General features: G+C 40.5%; 1 protein-coding gene across 13 annotated transcripts in view; it reads right to left on the bottom strand.

Annotated features, from left to right (window-relative positions):
- Positions 1-15,202, bottom strand: part of AFF2 (AF4/FMR2 family member 2) — a 328,163-nt gene that overhangs the window by 263,024 nt on the left and 49,937 nt on the right. Inside the window, exon 1 of one of the 13 annotated variants that reach the window (XM_040572857.1) lies at positions 9,325-9,413. The exons of 11 other annotated variants lie outside the window; for them this stretch is intronic. Coding sequence is in view for 1 of the 2 variants with exons in the window: in XM_040572850.1 (XP_040428784.1) it covers positions 4,324-4,337 (14 nt within the window). In the remaining variant the exon portion in view is untranslated. Of the gene's footprint in view, positions 1-4,323; positions 4,353-9,324; positions 9,414-15,202 lie in introns of those variants that run through there. One more of the 13 variants, XM_040572850.1, reaches the window with a different exon arrangement.

Below are 15,202 nucleotides of genomic sequence, written 5' to 3'. Positions count from 1 at the left end.
CCTCTCCACATGTGTGAGGAGCTGTGCCTGTACGCTGTCTACTCGGTAGCAGGCAGTTGTGAAAATGGAAAGAGTAAGCGTGTAGGCAACTCTGAATCTCACACACCAGAAAAACCCCACACGTGTCTAGTTGTGTGTTTCAGCAATTCCACAATGTCAGTTTACTGCTCAGAGGAGTTGCAGGAGTAACGTACTCAGTATTCACAGAGCATCCTGTCACACTTGCTGCAACAGATATTTTTAACTCCCTTTTGCTCCATATGTAGAATGTGCAAATACACAAAAGAATGTCTTAATTGGTCCTGCTTTATATAAATGAATAATGGGCTAAATGGGTTGAAGTGAATACCATATTTATCTCTCCACTGAGGAAAGACATGATGATTCAGAAACAGTGAAGCCAAGAGGATTCAGAGCTTTACTCACAAGTGGAATATATATCTCCTGTCAATACATTCTGTATTCCATCTCTACTACAGCCCCCTAAAGGCACAAATAGAAAAAGAGAGGCAAAATCTAAATGTTTCATTTCTGCTCAACATACATTCACGGATGTGGGCTTTTTTTTTTTTTTTTTTTTTTTATGCTTGCTTTCAGGACTTATGAATCAAATCTCTAGAGCTCTTTATTTTACTGAATTTTTGTAAATGTTATACTCTCCAGTGTTAGTTTCATCATTCAATTTAACCATTGCCAAAAGACATTTGATATTCCTAAGAAGCAGAGGCAAAAGCAACACAAGAAAGGCCTGAACTTGCCCTTACCCACTCAAGCCAACAGCTCTACTCTGCAGCTACAGCGTCATTCTGCTTAAGCTGGGATACTGCTTACCAGGCACTGAAAAGCATGTAAGTAAAAGAGATACTTATTGTCTTTTTTTTTTTCCTGCTTACATGCTTCCATATACGATTACTAATTAAAAATATATATATAAACAGTGTAAGAAAACTTAAGCTTAACTAAAGAGATTCAAGAAAAATAAAAACTAGGATGTGCAAGATTGGGCTGATATTTTGATTCTGCTGATTCTGGAAGCTGATATTTTCAAGTGCTGCCGGTCTGGTTGGATTTTATAATTACACTAGCAGAAAGCAAGTCTCCTCTGCACTCACCCGCCAGGCAGGGAATCACTTTTAGGGCTGGCGGAAAAGTGGAACATCTCATTTCCATTAATCTGGCTCATAGCTTCAGATTCATAGATGGCATTAGCAGAGCACTGCTTTCAGCCAGAGTGGACGTTCAGCCTTCTGTTTAACTCTGCATTAACTTGAGCATGACGAGTAAAAATGCAGGAAGGATAGCAAGAAAAATCATCTGATAATATTTTTTCGGCAGAAGGAAAAGCTTTACAAAATGTATAGGTTCAGTTATTCCCAAAGCGGTGTTTTGTTAGTAGCATGGTTGTGCATACAGTGCCACGGCTTGAGGATCTGCCTTGCCCACGGCAAGTAAGGTAAAGCCTCAGGCACATGTAATCTAAAATTCATTTCTACTCTAACAGACAACTTCAGACCAGCACCTATTTTTATTTTATAAATACAGCTCTCTCAATTTACATTCCTGTGGTCCTTAGGAGTTAACACCAAAACCGTTTCATGTTCTAGGTGTGTTTTAGAAAATACTAAATTGCATCTTTAAAACCCATCAGCCAGGATCGCAAGGGATCCCTCTGTGCTCACACATTAGTCTGAGCCTGCAAACAATCGCTACTGGACGCTGTGGAGCACTGCCACTAGAAGGTGTCATTGGTGGCAGAAGGTACTTCTCAGATTGAGCCTAACCCAATAAAGCATGGCCCTCACACTCATATCTTTTAAACACCACCCCTTAATTAAAGGGAAAAGAAGATTCCCCAAACATTAATAATTCTTGACTCCACAGGCAGTTACTAAAGGTAAGGTCATGCATGGTGTTTGAGGAACCACATAAAAATGATGGACAAATCCTTTGTTGTTTCAGTTCCCTCCTCTCCCCCATTCCATTATCTTAACGATTAAAATATTGGATATTTGAGAATAAATATTTGTGCTCAGTAATGACTGTTCTTAATAATTTAATCTATTGGTTTCTGTTAGAAGTGAAATTTGTGAAGTTTGGACCTAAGAAACCAATGGAATCTAGCCAGCACACCTAACTCTTGCTAATCCAACAGACCAGCTGTTGCCCTGTGTTGCACATGGGCAAGCATTGCTGGTAACAAAGGACTTTTACACATACCAGAGGACAGAACTTGGGCCTAAGCGCTATTGTCCTTGTTAAACAACCAGTTCATTTCCTACATTATGCCATTAAAATACATGTAGTTTATTTCTTGGTTGGTTGGATTTTTGTTTATTTTTTAGACTACACAAACAGCGTGGAGCTAAGTAAAACATGGTTTCATCTGGGGAATCTGTAGCTTTACCCTGGCTGGAGATGGCAAATCGTAAGTGAAAACAAATGTACTCTCCTCTTGGGTGAGCCTGCCCCACCACCACTGGTAGCACTAGATATCTACTACAGAGATTAAATAACACTTTCTGCTCAAAGCAGCTAATGAGAAGACAGCAATGGTATTTGCAAGACAAATATGAAATTTATATGTCCAAAGATGAACCCTAATTATCTCATGCAAGTTACATGAAACTTTGACTCCAATGAGTCTATATATGCTTTTCAAGTATTTACTATAAAATATAATTTCAACATAAGAGAACTATTTATTCAATTTACCATAATATCAATACTGAATATTTTATTGACATCTCAATTAATAACCATTTTCTTTTAAAACTATAACTCTTGGACAAAAACATACAGTACAATCACCTACAGGTCTCTATAATAATAGATTAATAAATAAATGGAGTTAGCAATATAGAAACATACCATTTTCCAAACACCATTTAAAAATTCAACTAAATTTTTAAATGCAAAGAAATGCCTGACACACCACAGAGACGTCCATTAATCCACCAGATCGCCCCGGTGGGGTTCTTCAACATAAATGGTCAGAGAGGAGGAACAAAGGTCAATGGGTGGATTTACTGCTGGATGACTCCATAAATTACTGCCTCGGAACACCTAAAACCCAAACTATACCTACAGGCAATTGAGACAAACAGTGTCACAGTCTCGGTAACAACTGAAGACAAGAAAATTCTGGTCTGCACGAGCATTTGACAGATATTCCCCTTTTTGAAACTTTGGAAGTAGAAATACTATCAAAATCTGTATGAAAATTTGCAGTTATTGGATCAGGGAATAATAACAAATATCTCATTACCTACTGCAAAACTGTGCAGGACAATTAATCACAGGTAAACACCTCAAGGAGCTCAAAAATGAATTTGGGTTTTCATCTGAAGAGAAGCCCTTAATAACTACAAATTGGGATTTCAGAGCAAGCTCATACATCTAATATCTACTAGAAGTCATCTTGATGTATAAAGCAAATTCATAGAAATGAAAAGGATGAGGACAAGATACCAAATAATTTACTGCATCCCAAGGACTTGGACATGACAGTGAAGATTTGGTTAAATCTGTAATTGGTTTATTCAGCCATAGCTCAGATACCAAATAGTTTCAGCTCCACTTAATGTGAACAGCTCTGCTGGACATGTATTCATTAAGCATACACTAGCATGAGATATGTATTTGAAGTACAAAAAAAATGTATACTAAGCCAAGAATAGGAGCGCTCAGTATTCTGTAATTACAGGGATTTAAAATAATTTTTTTTTCCCCTTCCATAGCTACATTTTTACTAAAGGTGAGACGAGTTTGTGGTTTAAAATCTATTGTAATTTCCCTGCCTCCCTGCAAGATGAAGGGGGTATTCAGACAAACTGAGGGTATCAGACAAACTGTTTTACCTCTGAATAACAAGGCTGGAGAACTCAGACTGAAAGAGGAAGCCAAAAGAGGAAACGGGAGATTCAGTCAAGGGTGGTATACAGCAAACCTTATTCAAATTTCCAGAATATTATTTGGTTATTAACTGCACTGACAGTATAAGAAAAGATATTATGTATGATGATGCGACTTAAGATCCTTTCTAATCCCTTGGAAAAGCAACGCTCTCTTTTCTCAGCTATGCACTTGGCAAGAAAAGAAGATATAAGCTAAAGGATAAGCCCGGCTTGTGCTCCTAGTACACTGTGCAATATTTGCTTTCACTGTTCCACAATCAGTTAATAGTGGGATTCAACTTTATTAGCTCTACTGACCCAAGAAATGAGATGACTGCAGTCTATACTAAACACACAGACTTCCCCTGTACTAAACAGCAAGGGAGGACTCCAAAGGTGATTCATTTCAGCCTGGACTGTGGCTAATTACCTGTCTTTTTCCATTGAGGGAGTCCACACGATCAGACATTCAAAAATCAGCATGGGGAGCCATCTCCTAAGTCTAAAGGAGAAACGCATTTCAGGAGACAGAAGAAAATACTCATCTTGGAACATCTTTCTGTGCATAGTGGGGTAAGTCCCTATGCCCATACGCTTTCCCAGGTGCCTGTGTGGCCTGACAAATCATTAGACCAAGCATTTAATTCAGCAGCGGGTGGAATTAAACGTTTTAAAACATTCAAACCCACTAACGAATAATGATGCATCTCAGATAGTATGCCTCGTTGTATGAAATTCAGGCACCGCTCTCGTTCTTCGCTCTGCCGACATCGGGTCATATTTTTGTTACACACCAAGCACGTCCATACACAGCCAAACCGAAGGCTTTTCCTAACCAGCACTGGCTCTGCGTGAATTAATTCCTCTCCCAGGAACCGGGGAGTGGGTCAGCCTCAGACAGAGTGACATTTCCAGCGGAGTCCGGCTGCCACAATCTGCCTTGTGCAGATGGACTAATAAATTCTGTCATGGATATTATCTGAGTTGCAGGCCAGAAAGCAGGGGAATGTGTAACAGATTGAGCTCTTGCCACATTGTGAGAAAAGGTAAATTGTCAACAAACATTTCCTACATCTGATATCTTTTGTATGTAGAGCTACGCTTTTAATAAAGAAGCAGCTGCCACTGCTGAACGATTAATCAATACTGGTAAGCTGACATCTTAAGAACTTGCTGAACTAAAGCTTTTCTTTTCTTCCTGCATTTACAAATAAAGTGCTCACTATTTGACTAAAGCCTGTCTACTTGACTGGAAAATATCAGAGTCCTATTTAAATGACATTTGCAGAGAATGAGATTTTATCCTGGTCGCTGCTCCTTATCGCTAATAATAACATCAGATTAGTGGATTTAGGCCAGCCGAGTAGCAATGCCTTTTCTGATCCCTTCTTAAAGCAGCTCTTTCCATCTGTCTAGCCAAGCTTTCCTCTGCTTGTATGGGCCAACGATTAGGTCTTAAATGGAACTTCAATTGATACCATGTGGGATATCTATACAGAGGTTCATTGTATTGCTAAATTCCAGCCAAGACATTTATCAACTCTGACTGCTGCTTACTTCAAAAGATCAAAACACCTGGATATTTACAGGTATAAACATTCTTACACCCTGTTGCCTTCTTGAATAATTACAATAATTAGATGATCCAATTATGAAACACACAGTCTGCTTTAAGATTTATTTCCCGAATAAGATACGGGATCAAACACTAAGCTGCTGTCAGATAACGTGACTCAGCTGAGCACCGCGAAGGACTTGAGGCACAAACTTTCTGCACATGCAGAATGAGCCCCACCGCCTGGCAAATAACGGGGGACTTGGGCTTCAGCACCACGCGGCTTGTTAGTTGTGGTGGTTTTCAGCCCGGGCTTTAGATGTAATGACTGAGCATCATGAGAACAAACAGAAAACGTACCGCGTGTCCGCATGCTGGATACGCTCACCCTGCAGTAAAACTTCTTTTTAAAGGACGATTATTGGTTTTGTCATCATCGCTTTTATTAGCAGCTGAGCTTAGCAACATAAGCAAGATGTAAAATCCAAATGCCAAATGCTCTCAGTAAAAATACTAAGGCCAATTATAAAGTAAATTTACATTTTATTTCCCCTCCCCTTTTAGGCTGTTTTTAGTTTAAAGGTCATTTTGTATTCCTAGCTAGGGCATTTACACTATGTTAATAACTGACATTTCCTCTTCTTAATATATAATGCAAGCCTGACAACTGCTGTGGACTAAAGATAAGATGTGAAACCAGTAGTTCTCACAAGAAACCAGTGTTTCTAGACCATGCAAATCTCCTAAGTCCCATGCTTGTTTAGTTTTTAACAAGGTCTTGCTCATTCCTAACCTTGACCAAAAAAGTGTTTCCACATGGCAGTCAGATTGATGCCAAGTGCAGCTACACGCAGAAAGTTGCCTGACTTAATCAAGCAGTGGTGGAGACATGAAATGAATATTTAGCAAGGTCAAGTCAGACTGTTGTTTGAGAAGCAGCAATTGCTGACAGGTGAGCGAACAGCACACAAATCTGGGACCCTGTTTCAGTGCCTACATATTTTTACTATTTGTCATCCTGTTAACAAAACTCCATTAAAACACAATATTAGAAATCTAAGAACATTTTTATGGAAAGGATACAATCTACTATATATTTATGCATGTCATAAAGCCCATAATGCATCTTGTATAAGACCATTTATCTTCATTTCGTAGGGTCACAACAAGTACACACTACTTTTCCTTCAGGAAGCCTGTGGCATGTTGAGCCAAGCATCAGTCATAATAAGAAGGAAAAAGACAAACTTATTTCATTAAAAAATAGTGCATGAAGTAAAATGGGAAACTCCAATTTTTTTAATTAACAGGATTGTGAGCATCGCTTATCTTTGAAAACAGCAAATTGGAATTAATCACATTTCAAGACCAAGTTAATATTCTCTCTCTTCTACAAAATGACTGTGATTGATCTAAATCTAGTTATTTCATGCAAAACTAGGTTAAATACCGTGGATCTTTATGACCGCACAGAAAGCATTATCATGACAGACTACATTATTGTATTTCTGTTGCTGGGTAAGCCACAGTAAGTCCAACCGCAAGCCATCAAATCAGGAGAAAATCTCCAAGCAGCCTTAAGTACAAAACGTCTGGCTGGTGGAGTTTTCACAGGAGCAAGTCAGGGAATTAGCTGGGCTGCTCAGAACCAGTAGGAATACAGAACACCCCACCTGCTTTCTCCTGAGGGCATGGAGGGCCAGGGGCAGCCCACCCCAGGGCACCCAGAGGTGGCACAGCTCAGAGGTGCCTGGGCTGGAGGGGGTGGCTGGAACACCAGGTGCTCCCCTATGGCCCCTCCAGCTCCTGTCCCCAGGGACGCAGCAGAAGTCAGCCACATCTCCTCCAGGTACAGGGAGGGACACCGGTGGCTACCAGGCCTGCTTCTCCACAAGAGAAGATGTGAACCTTCAGTCTCTGGGAGGCACCCAAGCATCAGGGTCTCCAAAACTGGGCAACTGAGCACATGTGCCCATAACTAAGCATCAGAAATTATGCTTGTTTTTTTTTTTTTAATATATCTACATAACGTCTAAGAATTACCATGTACAGAAACACGCTGCTATCTCAATACGGCTATAAACCATTCTAATTCTGTGACCATGCAAAACACTGTTAATGTCTCTGTAATTCCAGATAACGAGGAGTAATAACAATATCATAAATGACAAACATCACTGCGAGCCTTTTTCAGGATTCCCATGTTATTTGGTGCACATACATATAATGAAGCTTCTTTATAGCTTAAGCACCACCATTAAACGTCAAGTCCACTTCAACAGCCTGAGTTCATGGTTTATCAATTGTGTGAAGCTAATGAGAAGGAAGGCCATCTCTGTTTGCTCATCAAAAAAGAGCTACGTCCTGTCAAAGAGATCTATACAGCATCCAAGGAACTGGCAGGAGAAGCTGGTGACTGTGTATTTATGACTTGTAAATGGTATCAGATTTGGTGAGCCTCACAGTTAGACACAATCTGCAGCGCAGCATTTCTCTGATCAGATTGTGGCAAGATGTTTTCCCCCTTAATTCAGTTTTGCATGAAATCTTAAAGAACTTCCTGCTAGCAAGAAGGCAATTGCAGGGTATGTGGTTATAGGAAGACAATCAGGTTCCTGGGGAGCAGAGGTCCTCGTGTGTACTTTTTATTAAACTCCTCAGGGGGGTGATTTTCTCACAATCACACCCCCCTATCCTATTGTGCCTTATTGCTTAATTAGCTACCGGATGAAATGTAGTTCTGTTTGCATCAACTTTATGTCTACTGTAATTGCCCTGAGTTGCAGTTCCAAGAAGAAAAAATGGATCAAAAAACTACATATATTTTGTTTGATTAATCATGAAAAAATCATTAAGGGATTAAAGTGAAACCATTTTACTCCTGTTGATCATGTTCAGCAATTTGAAATTATTTTATGATCCTGATCAATGTAATTAATGAGAATGGCTGTTAATTAGTTACAGTAGCAGGTGGGCCATGAAAAATGTATTCACTTAATACCACATAATATCTTGCTATTAGAATTTGTGTTGATTCTGTAGTGTTCACAGAACAAGATTAAAAACCGCACGGGACTTGGTTCTTTGAACTTTCAGCGCACGCACCATACACAGACACACACACCCCCTCAGCCACACAAAATTTCTGTCATAAAGGCAACACGGACACAGCTGTTTGGAGATATGAAACCATAAACATTATTTTTGTGATTGTCTTCTTTACGACAAGTCCCTACACCAGCTCTCACAGCAAACCCTACTGGTAGCTCAGGAACAAAACCCATTTCAAAGTAACCGGTGCTTCACGCTCAGCATCTTGTAATTCAGTCGCTCTCATCTGGCCCTTTCTAGTCACTCTCCCTAAGGAGAAGGCGTTCTTCAAGAGAAATAACCTCTTGGGTGTGAACTTGAGACAGACAATAAAAGTGTTAAATGCTCTGCAGTGTTATGTAGCTAATTAGCGGTATTGAGAGCTTTACAGTGGTTTTGATTATCATGGGGGCTGTGAGGGATCCCCGTCCCCAAGGAATACAGACGGCTGAATATTGCTTTTTTTCTAGAATGATAGCCCCCCTTGCCTCATTTGCTCAGACACGCAGACAAGACTTTTCCCTTCCCTCTCCCCTATGCTACACTTACATACCCATGAACCTATGTATAAACCTCTATGACATGGATTTAATTGTCCCCTTTATTCACACGTGGCCATGCTGCTGTACTAAAAGAAAACTACGTTTGATAACCGCTGAACTTAAAATATTCCTTTAAAAAACATATGACCCTGGGATAAATGCAAACAAAAACCAATCAGTTCCTCCCAGCTCATCCTTAAATATCACCATGACAAGTGCAATAGAAATAAAGACTTGAACTTACTATTTGGAGATGAAGAATTCAAGATTAGAGACCCCAAAGGCAAAAGCGGGTTATTGGAAGAGTTCCTAGCTGCACACCTGCACACGTGGCCGAGCTGCTGTGTTTGCTGTTGGAAAGAAAGCTCCAGGTGAGCCTGAGCTCCTGATCAATCCCTGACAAGCTGGGTCAGCCCATGGCTCTGAACTACACTGTTTGCAGAAGGCTTTTTTTTACTATTAGCATGAGGAAGGCAGGGGCTGTCTCCCTTAAGGAGACTGACATCTTGGTGAATGAAGATACAGCGGAGCAAAACTAGTATTATAAACCTTTGGGGTGACCAACCACACAAGGGGCTGGTTTTAGCAGGACTCAGGTTTAATGAGCTCTTCAATGGCTGTGACCTCTCCTCACCAGGGACACCTGGGTGCAAGAGGAAGGACTGTCATAGCAAAAGTACTCTCCAACAGAGAGCCGCATTCCTATTTTAAAAATGGAGAGGAAAACAAAAACATCCCCATTGTTTCTACAACATCTTAATGATAATTCCCATGGACTGGATCCAGATTGTAAAGAATCAGCCTCAGTCTTACCTGCCGGTTTCTGCACTAAATATTCCATGTACATAACTGTCGGCTTGAGCCAGTGTATATTGGCCTCTTCAGATGAAAGAAAATTGGTGTCGGCAGCCTCCTGAGCACATTTTAATAATCAGCCTGATCATGGGTGCATGGCAGCTGCTCGATTGATGGTGTTAGACAGCGAATAAAGAAAGATGCCAGCAGTGCCCTCAGATCTGACATAACGAGGGAAACATCAGTCATTTGGCTAAAAGGCTCATAAAGGCTCCATCAGCTGTGACACAGGAGTCTGTCTTATGCAAAGCTAATGAGGAAATGTGGCAGTGTTAGCATTCTCTTTAGACAGTAACAAGTTGCAAGTGAGCTGCATTTTAGATGAAAAATTCAGTTGGAAACAGAGCAGTTTTCATGATCTTTGCCTAAATAATACGCTGATGTCTGGGAAAGACTGTTAGAAATCAAAAGATTTTGAAAGGGTTTTAGGGCATCCATTCCCTATCCCAGTAGCCTGTATATTGATTCCCAATGGATACCGTGCGTATCAATGCCAGCACCTAATGCTCATCTCACCTGACTAGATTCTGACCATACTCACCACGCATCTCAGACTTGCACATTGTGCTATTCTTCCTTTCAAAGCTGGGAACTACAGGGTGGCCAGTGATCACCGATTAGCAAGGTCTGGGCACAAAGGGGGCTTTAATTGATCTATGCAGACCTGAATGGGATGTACTAAAGACAGTTGTATAGCCCAGTCCTGCTGCTTTGCTCACCTCAGGGTTTTGGAAGCAGTGGTTTGGAGTCATTTGAGAATACTGTCCACCTCTGCTATGTGAATATTTTAAAGCTGTTGTCCTGCAGCTGGGTATGAACCCTTGTATTGGGTTGCAAAGTCAGGCTATGAGAACAGTATATCCAGGAGCTGTCAGACGGGCTGCTCTGGAGAGTAAGGGTAGAAGAAGGGAAGCGGGGAAGAAGATACGCACAGATGAACTTTCCCTTTCAGTCAAATTTCCATTTCTAACAACTTCTTCCATTTCAGCTTCCTAGCACATTGATATATTACACTAATTATAAAAGTGACCTTCTCCCCCTTCTACATTTTTTCTTCCTACCGCTGCTCCAGTCAATAGATTTACAGTCTGATGTTATTTCTGTGTATGCCATCAGAGCCATTCCAACAGCAACAGGGCATTATGAAAAAAACAGTCAAAAGGTAATTAGAAATCTTGCTGAAATGTTATATTTGTTACATGAGGATTACAATGAATGATTCAATGAGCCTCAAAGTTCATCCTTAACATTGATAAGTGGCTTTCTGCCAACAAATGCACAGCTGGTGACAGCAGGGATTCAGGGTTTGGGAGGGACACACACTTCTAAGGTGAAATTGGAGACAGGGATTAGAATCAGAAAAAACAAAGGAGGTCTTTATTCCTGGAAATGTTAAAGTCATTTTTCAGTGGCAAAGGAAATGCCATTTTTATAGCACATACCCAATCTTTTCCTTAGTTTTGATAGCAGATGTTTAGCTATATAGGTGAAAAGTGGGATTCCGACATTAGAACAAAGAAAATGGCAATGGGGTGTTCTGACTTCGTTCCTCAGTCACAGCAGTACTACATCACGTCGCGTTTAGGCAGTCCTGTGCAAGTCGCTTTGTCTACCTGTACCTCTAGCTCCATGTTAACAAAGAAACTAGAAAAACAAAAGGCTATCGATTAGCAGAGTTAACTCGGTATTGAAAGAGCCGCCAAAACAGAGATCCCAGCACGCTAACAGGTGACTGCAGATGCACAGAAGTTTCCCCGCAAGTCATAACACCATATTCCAAACTGCTCCTGCACCAAGTTACACGGGTAATGGCAATAGCAATTTACAATGTAACCTGCCTGAAAAAGCAATCTGCTTAAGTAACATCTCCTCCTAAGAGGTTGTCCTCAAGTACTCTCAACTGCTATAAATAATCTGTTTCATTTTCCTTAGAGGTCCACCTCAATTGATTTTTATCAGTCCTCTGAATGACCATTTACAACACATTTCAAAATAATACTCATGGACCATAGCTGCTATTAAGGTTAATTAATTAATGTTTGTGAAGCTTGTTGAGAATCTTGAATGAAAGGTTACACACTGTATATTGGTGCTTCGCTGTATAGTAGAGGAGAAAAAAGACATGTTTTCTTATGAAAATTAATTCTCTGGCCTCTTTATAGACCTCAGTGCTGTAAGTTAACTTTGTTGAACTGCTTTCTTTGCAGTAATGACTTACAGATCATAATACCTTTCCTGGGAAGGGACTTCAAAATTGCACCAGCACTTTGGAACACCCTGTCAGCATCAGAGAGTTACACTGCAAATGGCCTGAGTGCATAATTTTTTTATTTTTTTTTAACAATAGAGCTTTATTTCTGCTGAAAGTTAATACCACTAAGGTATTTCACTTTTTTTTTTTTTTTTTTTTTTTTTTTTTTTCTGGCTCCATTTGCACTTATATTTGCTTGGTAATGCAGCTTTGCCAAGTTATACTAGCATAAATTATAGATTATTGTTTTGGGACACATTCTTTTTTTTCAGCTTATATTTTAGAGCTGCACAATTTGTACACGGTATTCCTCTCGGTTTACTCTCTCTGCAACGTATCCAGTGTAACCAGATTGACATTTAGTATAAAGTATTAGGTTAAGGGTATATAGTGTCTAGTTAGTGAGAAGCTGGTGAAATTTTCCTGAGAAATAAATGCCTGCCCTAAAGCCATTTTTGCAAAATACTAAATGGTAAACAATTACAATGCTTATGCTAAGCTCCGCGTTAACAGCTGTATGCATTACAGACTGACGTACAGAACATTGATACAGCAGTGTCTGTACGCACTACATTTAAAGCTGTATTTCAAAGCTTGTACATGCCAACATGCAAATTAATAAATTCTTCTTTCCAAATGTCACTGGCATGGTGATTTCCTGCCAGCCTGAGCATCATTCTCCTGAAGCAGTAAAAGTAACACAGTCAATCTCCTCTGAATCCTATATCCCCTGCTTCCTGCAGGGTCCCTGGGAGTTTATGATTCATATTCAGAAAGCTGTACGCGGTAGCCCTTTGGGGATGTATATTAATGAAGAAATTTTCTCACGCCAGAGCTGCCTCTTTATTGGAGTACGAAGGGTACAGTCTGTTCTGAGCGGCTTTTTAATTTCTCATAATTAACCCTGCCAGAATTAACATTGGTGGCATCACTGACAGCAAATTAAAGAAGCCACATCAGCAGAGTTAAAGCTTTTTTCCCTCTTTTCCTCAGCCTCCCACCCTTTTGAACTCCCCTGTTTTGGTGTGAGTTTAAAGAAGAAAGTTCTCAGTCTGTCAAGACGATTGTCTTGTCATTGCACTAAGAGCCCTGCTGGGATAGGTACGATTAGAATATTTTCAGACTTCCCTACCGCTAGTACCAACCTATTTCAGCTCTTAACTGGCCATGTGCCATGTAGATTTGTGGCAAAGATCCATGGTTTCAGTTTCTTTTGCTCTATGAGGTACAGCGGTTCACCTGATCTCCACTGTGAGCTTGTGGAACCAAGATCTAAAGCCCATGGCAGCATTCAGCCAGCCTTTTCTACTGACATTGTAGTAAAAGATAGATAAGCTGTGCTTTGAGCCTCCTCAAACCAGCTTCACCACATCAGCCCCTTTTAAACAATCCTGGACAGATGATGAAAACAGGCTGTAAACACCAAGATATCCCAACAAACACTTTTTCTTCTAAGCCAGAAATAAATGTGTTATGTTTTGATAGCCTTGTAGCCGCTTACATCTAGAAATTCATAGAAGGAGGAAAGGGGTGGACCCCAGATTTCTCCACTGGATGTCTGAGAGGAGAAACGGATCCCAGAGAAAGCCTGACATGGTGAATGCCACCGTAAGAATCACAGTTCAAGTCCACCTGCCCCACATGAGTGCTCTGAGAATTAAGGCTCTGGAGGTCACACAAATATTCCTCCCTTGTTTGATCTTTTAGTGAAAAGTGACATATTATAAAGTTGAAAGGTTTAAGAAAGGTGAGCTGTAAGACTGCTGCTGTTAAGTCACACGGGAAGCAACAGCAGATGAAACAAAAACAGTGCTATTCATTCATCTACCTACCAATTTCTGTGGAAATCATTTATTGATCCTCTTATTCCCTCAGTCTAATGATAGCCTTTCTTTACAAATGAATAAAAGGTGTGATCGCAGTCACTTTGCTTCTGCAGGAGAGAAGCTAACCTGCACATGTCTTTCCATTGGATCATGCCAGGATCATGGCATCCATTTCCACTGGATCGTGATTTTACTAGCCCACAAGGAGAACTTCCAGTACTACCTGCTACTCTGAACTTGCTTCTTTCTGCACTGCCTTCTTCCCAGGGACCTAGCATTGTGCCCTGCTTACAACTTCCAAGTGCCAAAATACCCGCCTGGACTTCCAAATGTTCCTGCAAAGAGAGAGGTAAATGTTGGTAGAATATGGCATGAGAAGTGCCTTCCACTGATTACCTGGAATGATGTTATTGTAAGACATCAATCTAAAAAGCCCAAAGCCACAAAGCCAATAATGTTTGCAGAAAGATTTGATGGCTTAAAAACCAGAACAGGGATTTCCATCAATAGGGGGTAGAAGGCAGGAGAACCCAATGGTTATGAGCAAGCACGTGACAGCTAACAGAGGTGCCTCGACAAACCACAGGTTGCCTTGTAAAACACTGCAGTTGGTGTAGCTTTGGAAACGTGCCAGTGCAACCAGAACGATGATATGCTTCTTGCATTGTCAGCTGACTTGATAGGCACTGTTCGAGCACAATCTGCGAGTAATTTTAGTTTGCCACAGAGACCCCCGGAGGGTAAGAGGCTGATTTACATTCAGTGGTCTGAAAGGTTGCAACAATGATGGCAGTGCAGATATGACAGAACCATCAATTGTTTGAGACTATAAAATTGTGTGCGTACAAATATAAATATATATAGTTCTGTGAGAAGGCTAAATAACTGCTACATAACCTTCCGCAATAAAACTAGGAGACAACTGGATTTTTGCAAAAGTCATTAAGGTTACTTCAGATGCCTTAATTTTATTAAAGCACTAAAAAGCAGAAGGCTAGTGCAATGTTGGCACACAAAGATAAACTAGAAGACCAGTGCAATAGACATCAACAGCCTTTATAGTACTCTGCAAGTATTCTGCAGCTGTGAGTAATCAGGACAGAGTTGGGCACAACTGTCTTCCATCATCTCTACAGTCCAGTGACTATGCAACAAAGCTTGGTGGTTGGCAGCGTGGAATTACCAATTGA

Source organism: Cygnus olor, chromosome 13 (genome assembly GCF_009769625.2).
Source record: "Cygnus olor isolate bCygOlo1 chromosome 13, bCygOlo1.pri.v2, whole genome shotgun sequence".
NCBI classification, from domain to species: Eukaryota; Metazoa; Chordata; class Aves; order Anseriformes; family Anatidae; genus Cygnus; species Cygnus olor.
Note: the sequence above shows the minus strand (reverse complement) of the source record. Positions and strands in the feature narration are given on the sequence as shown.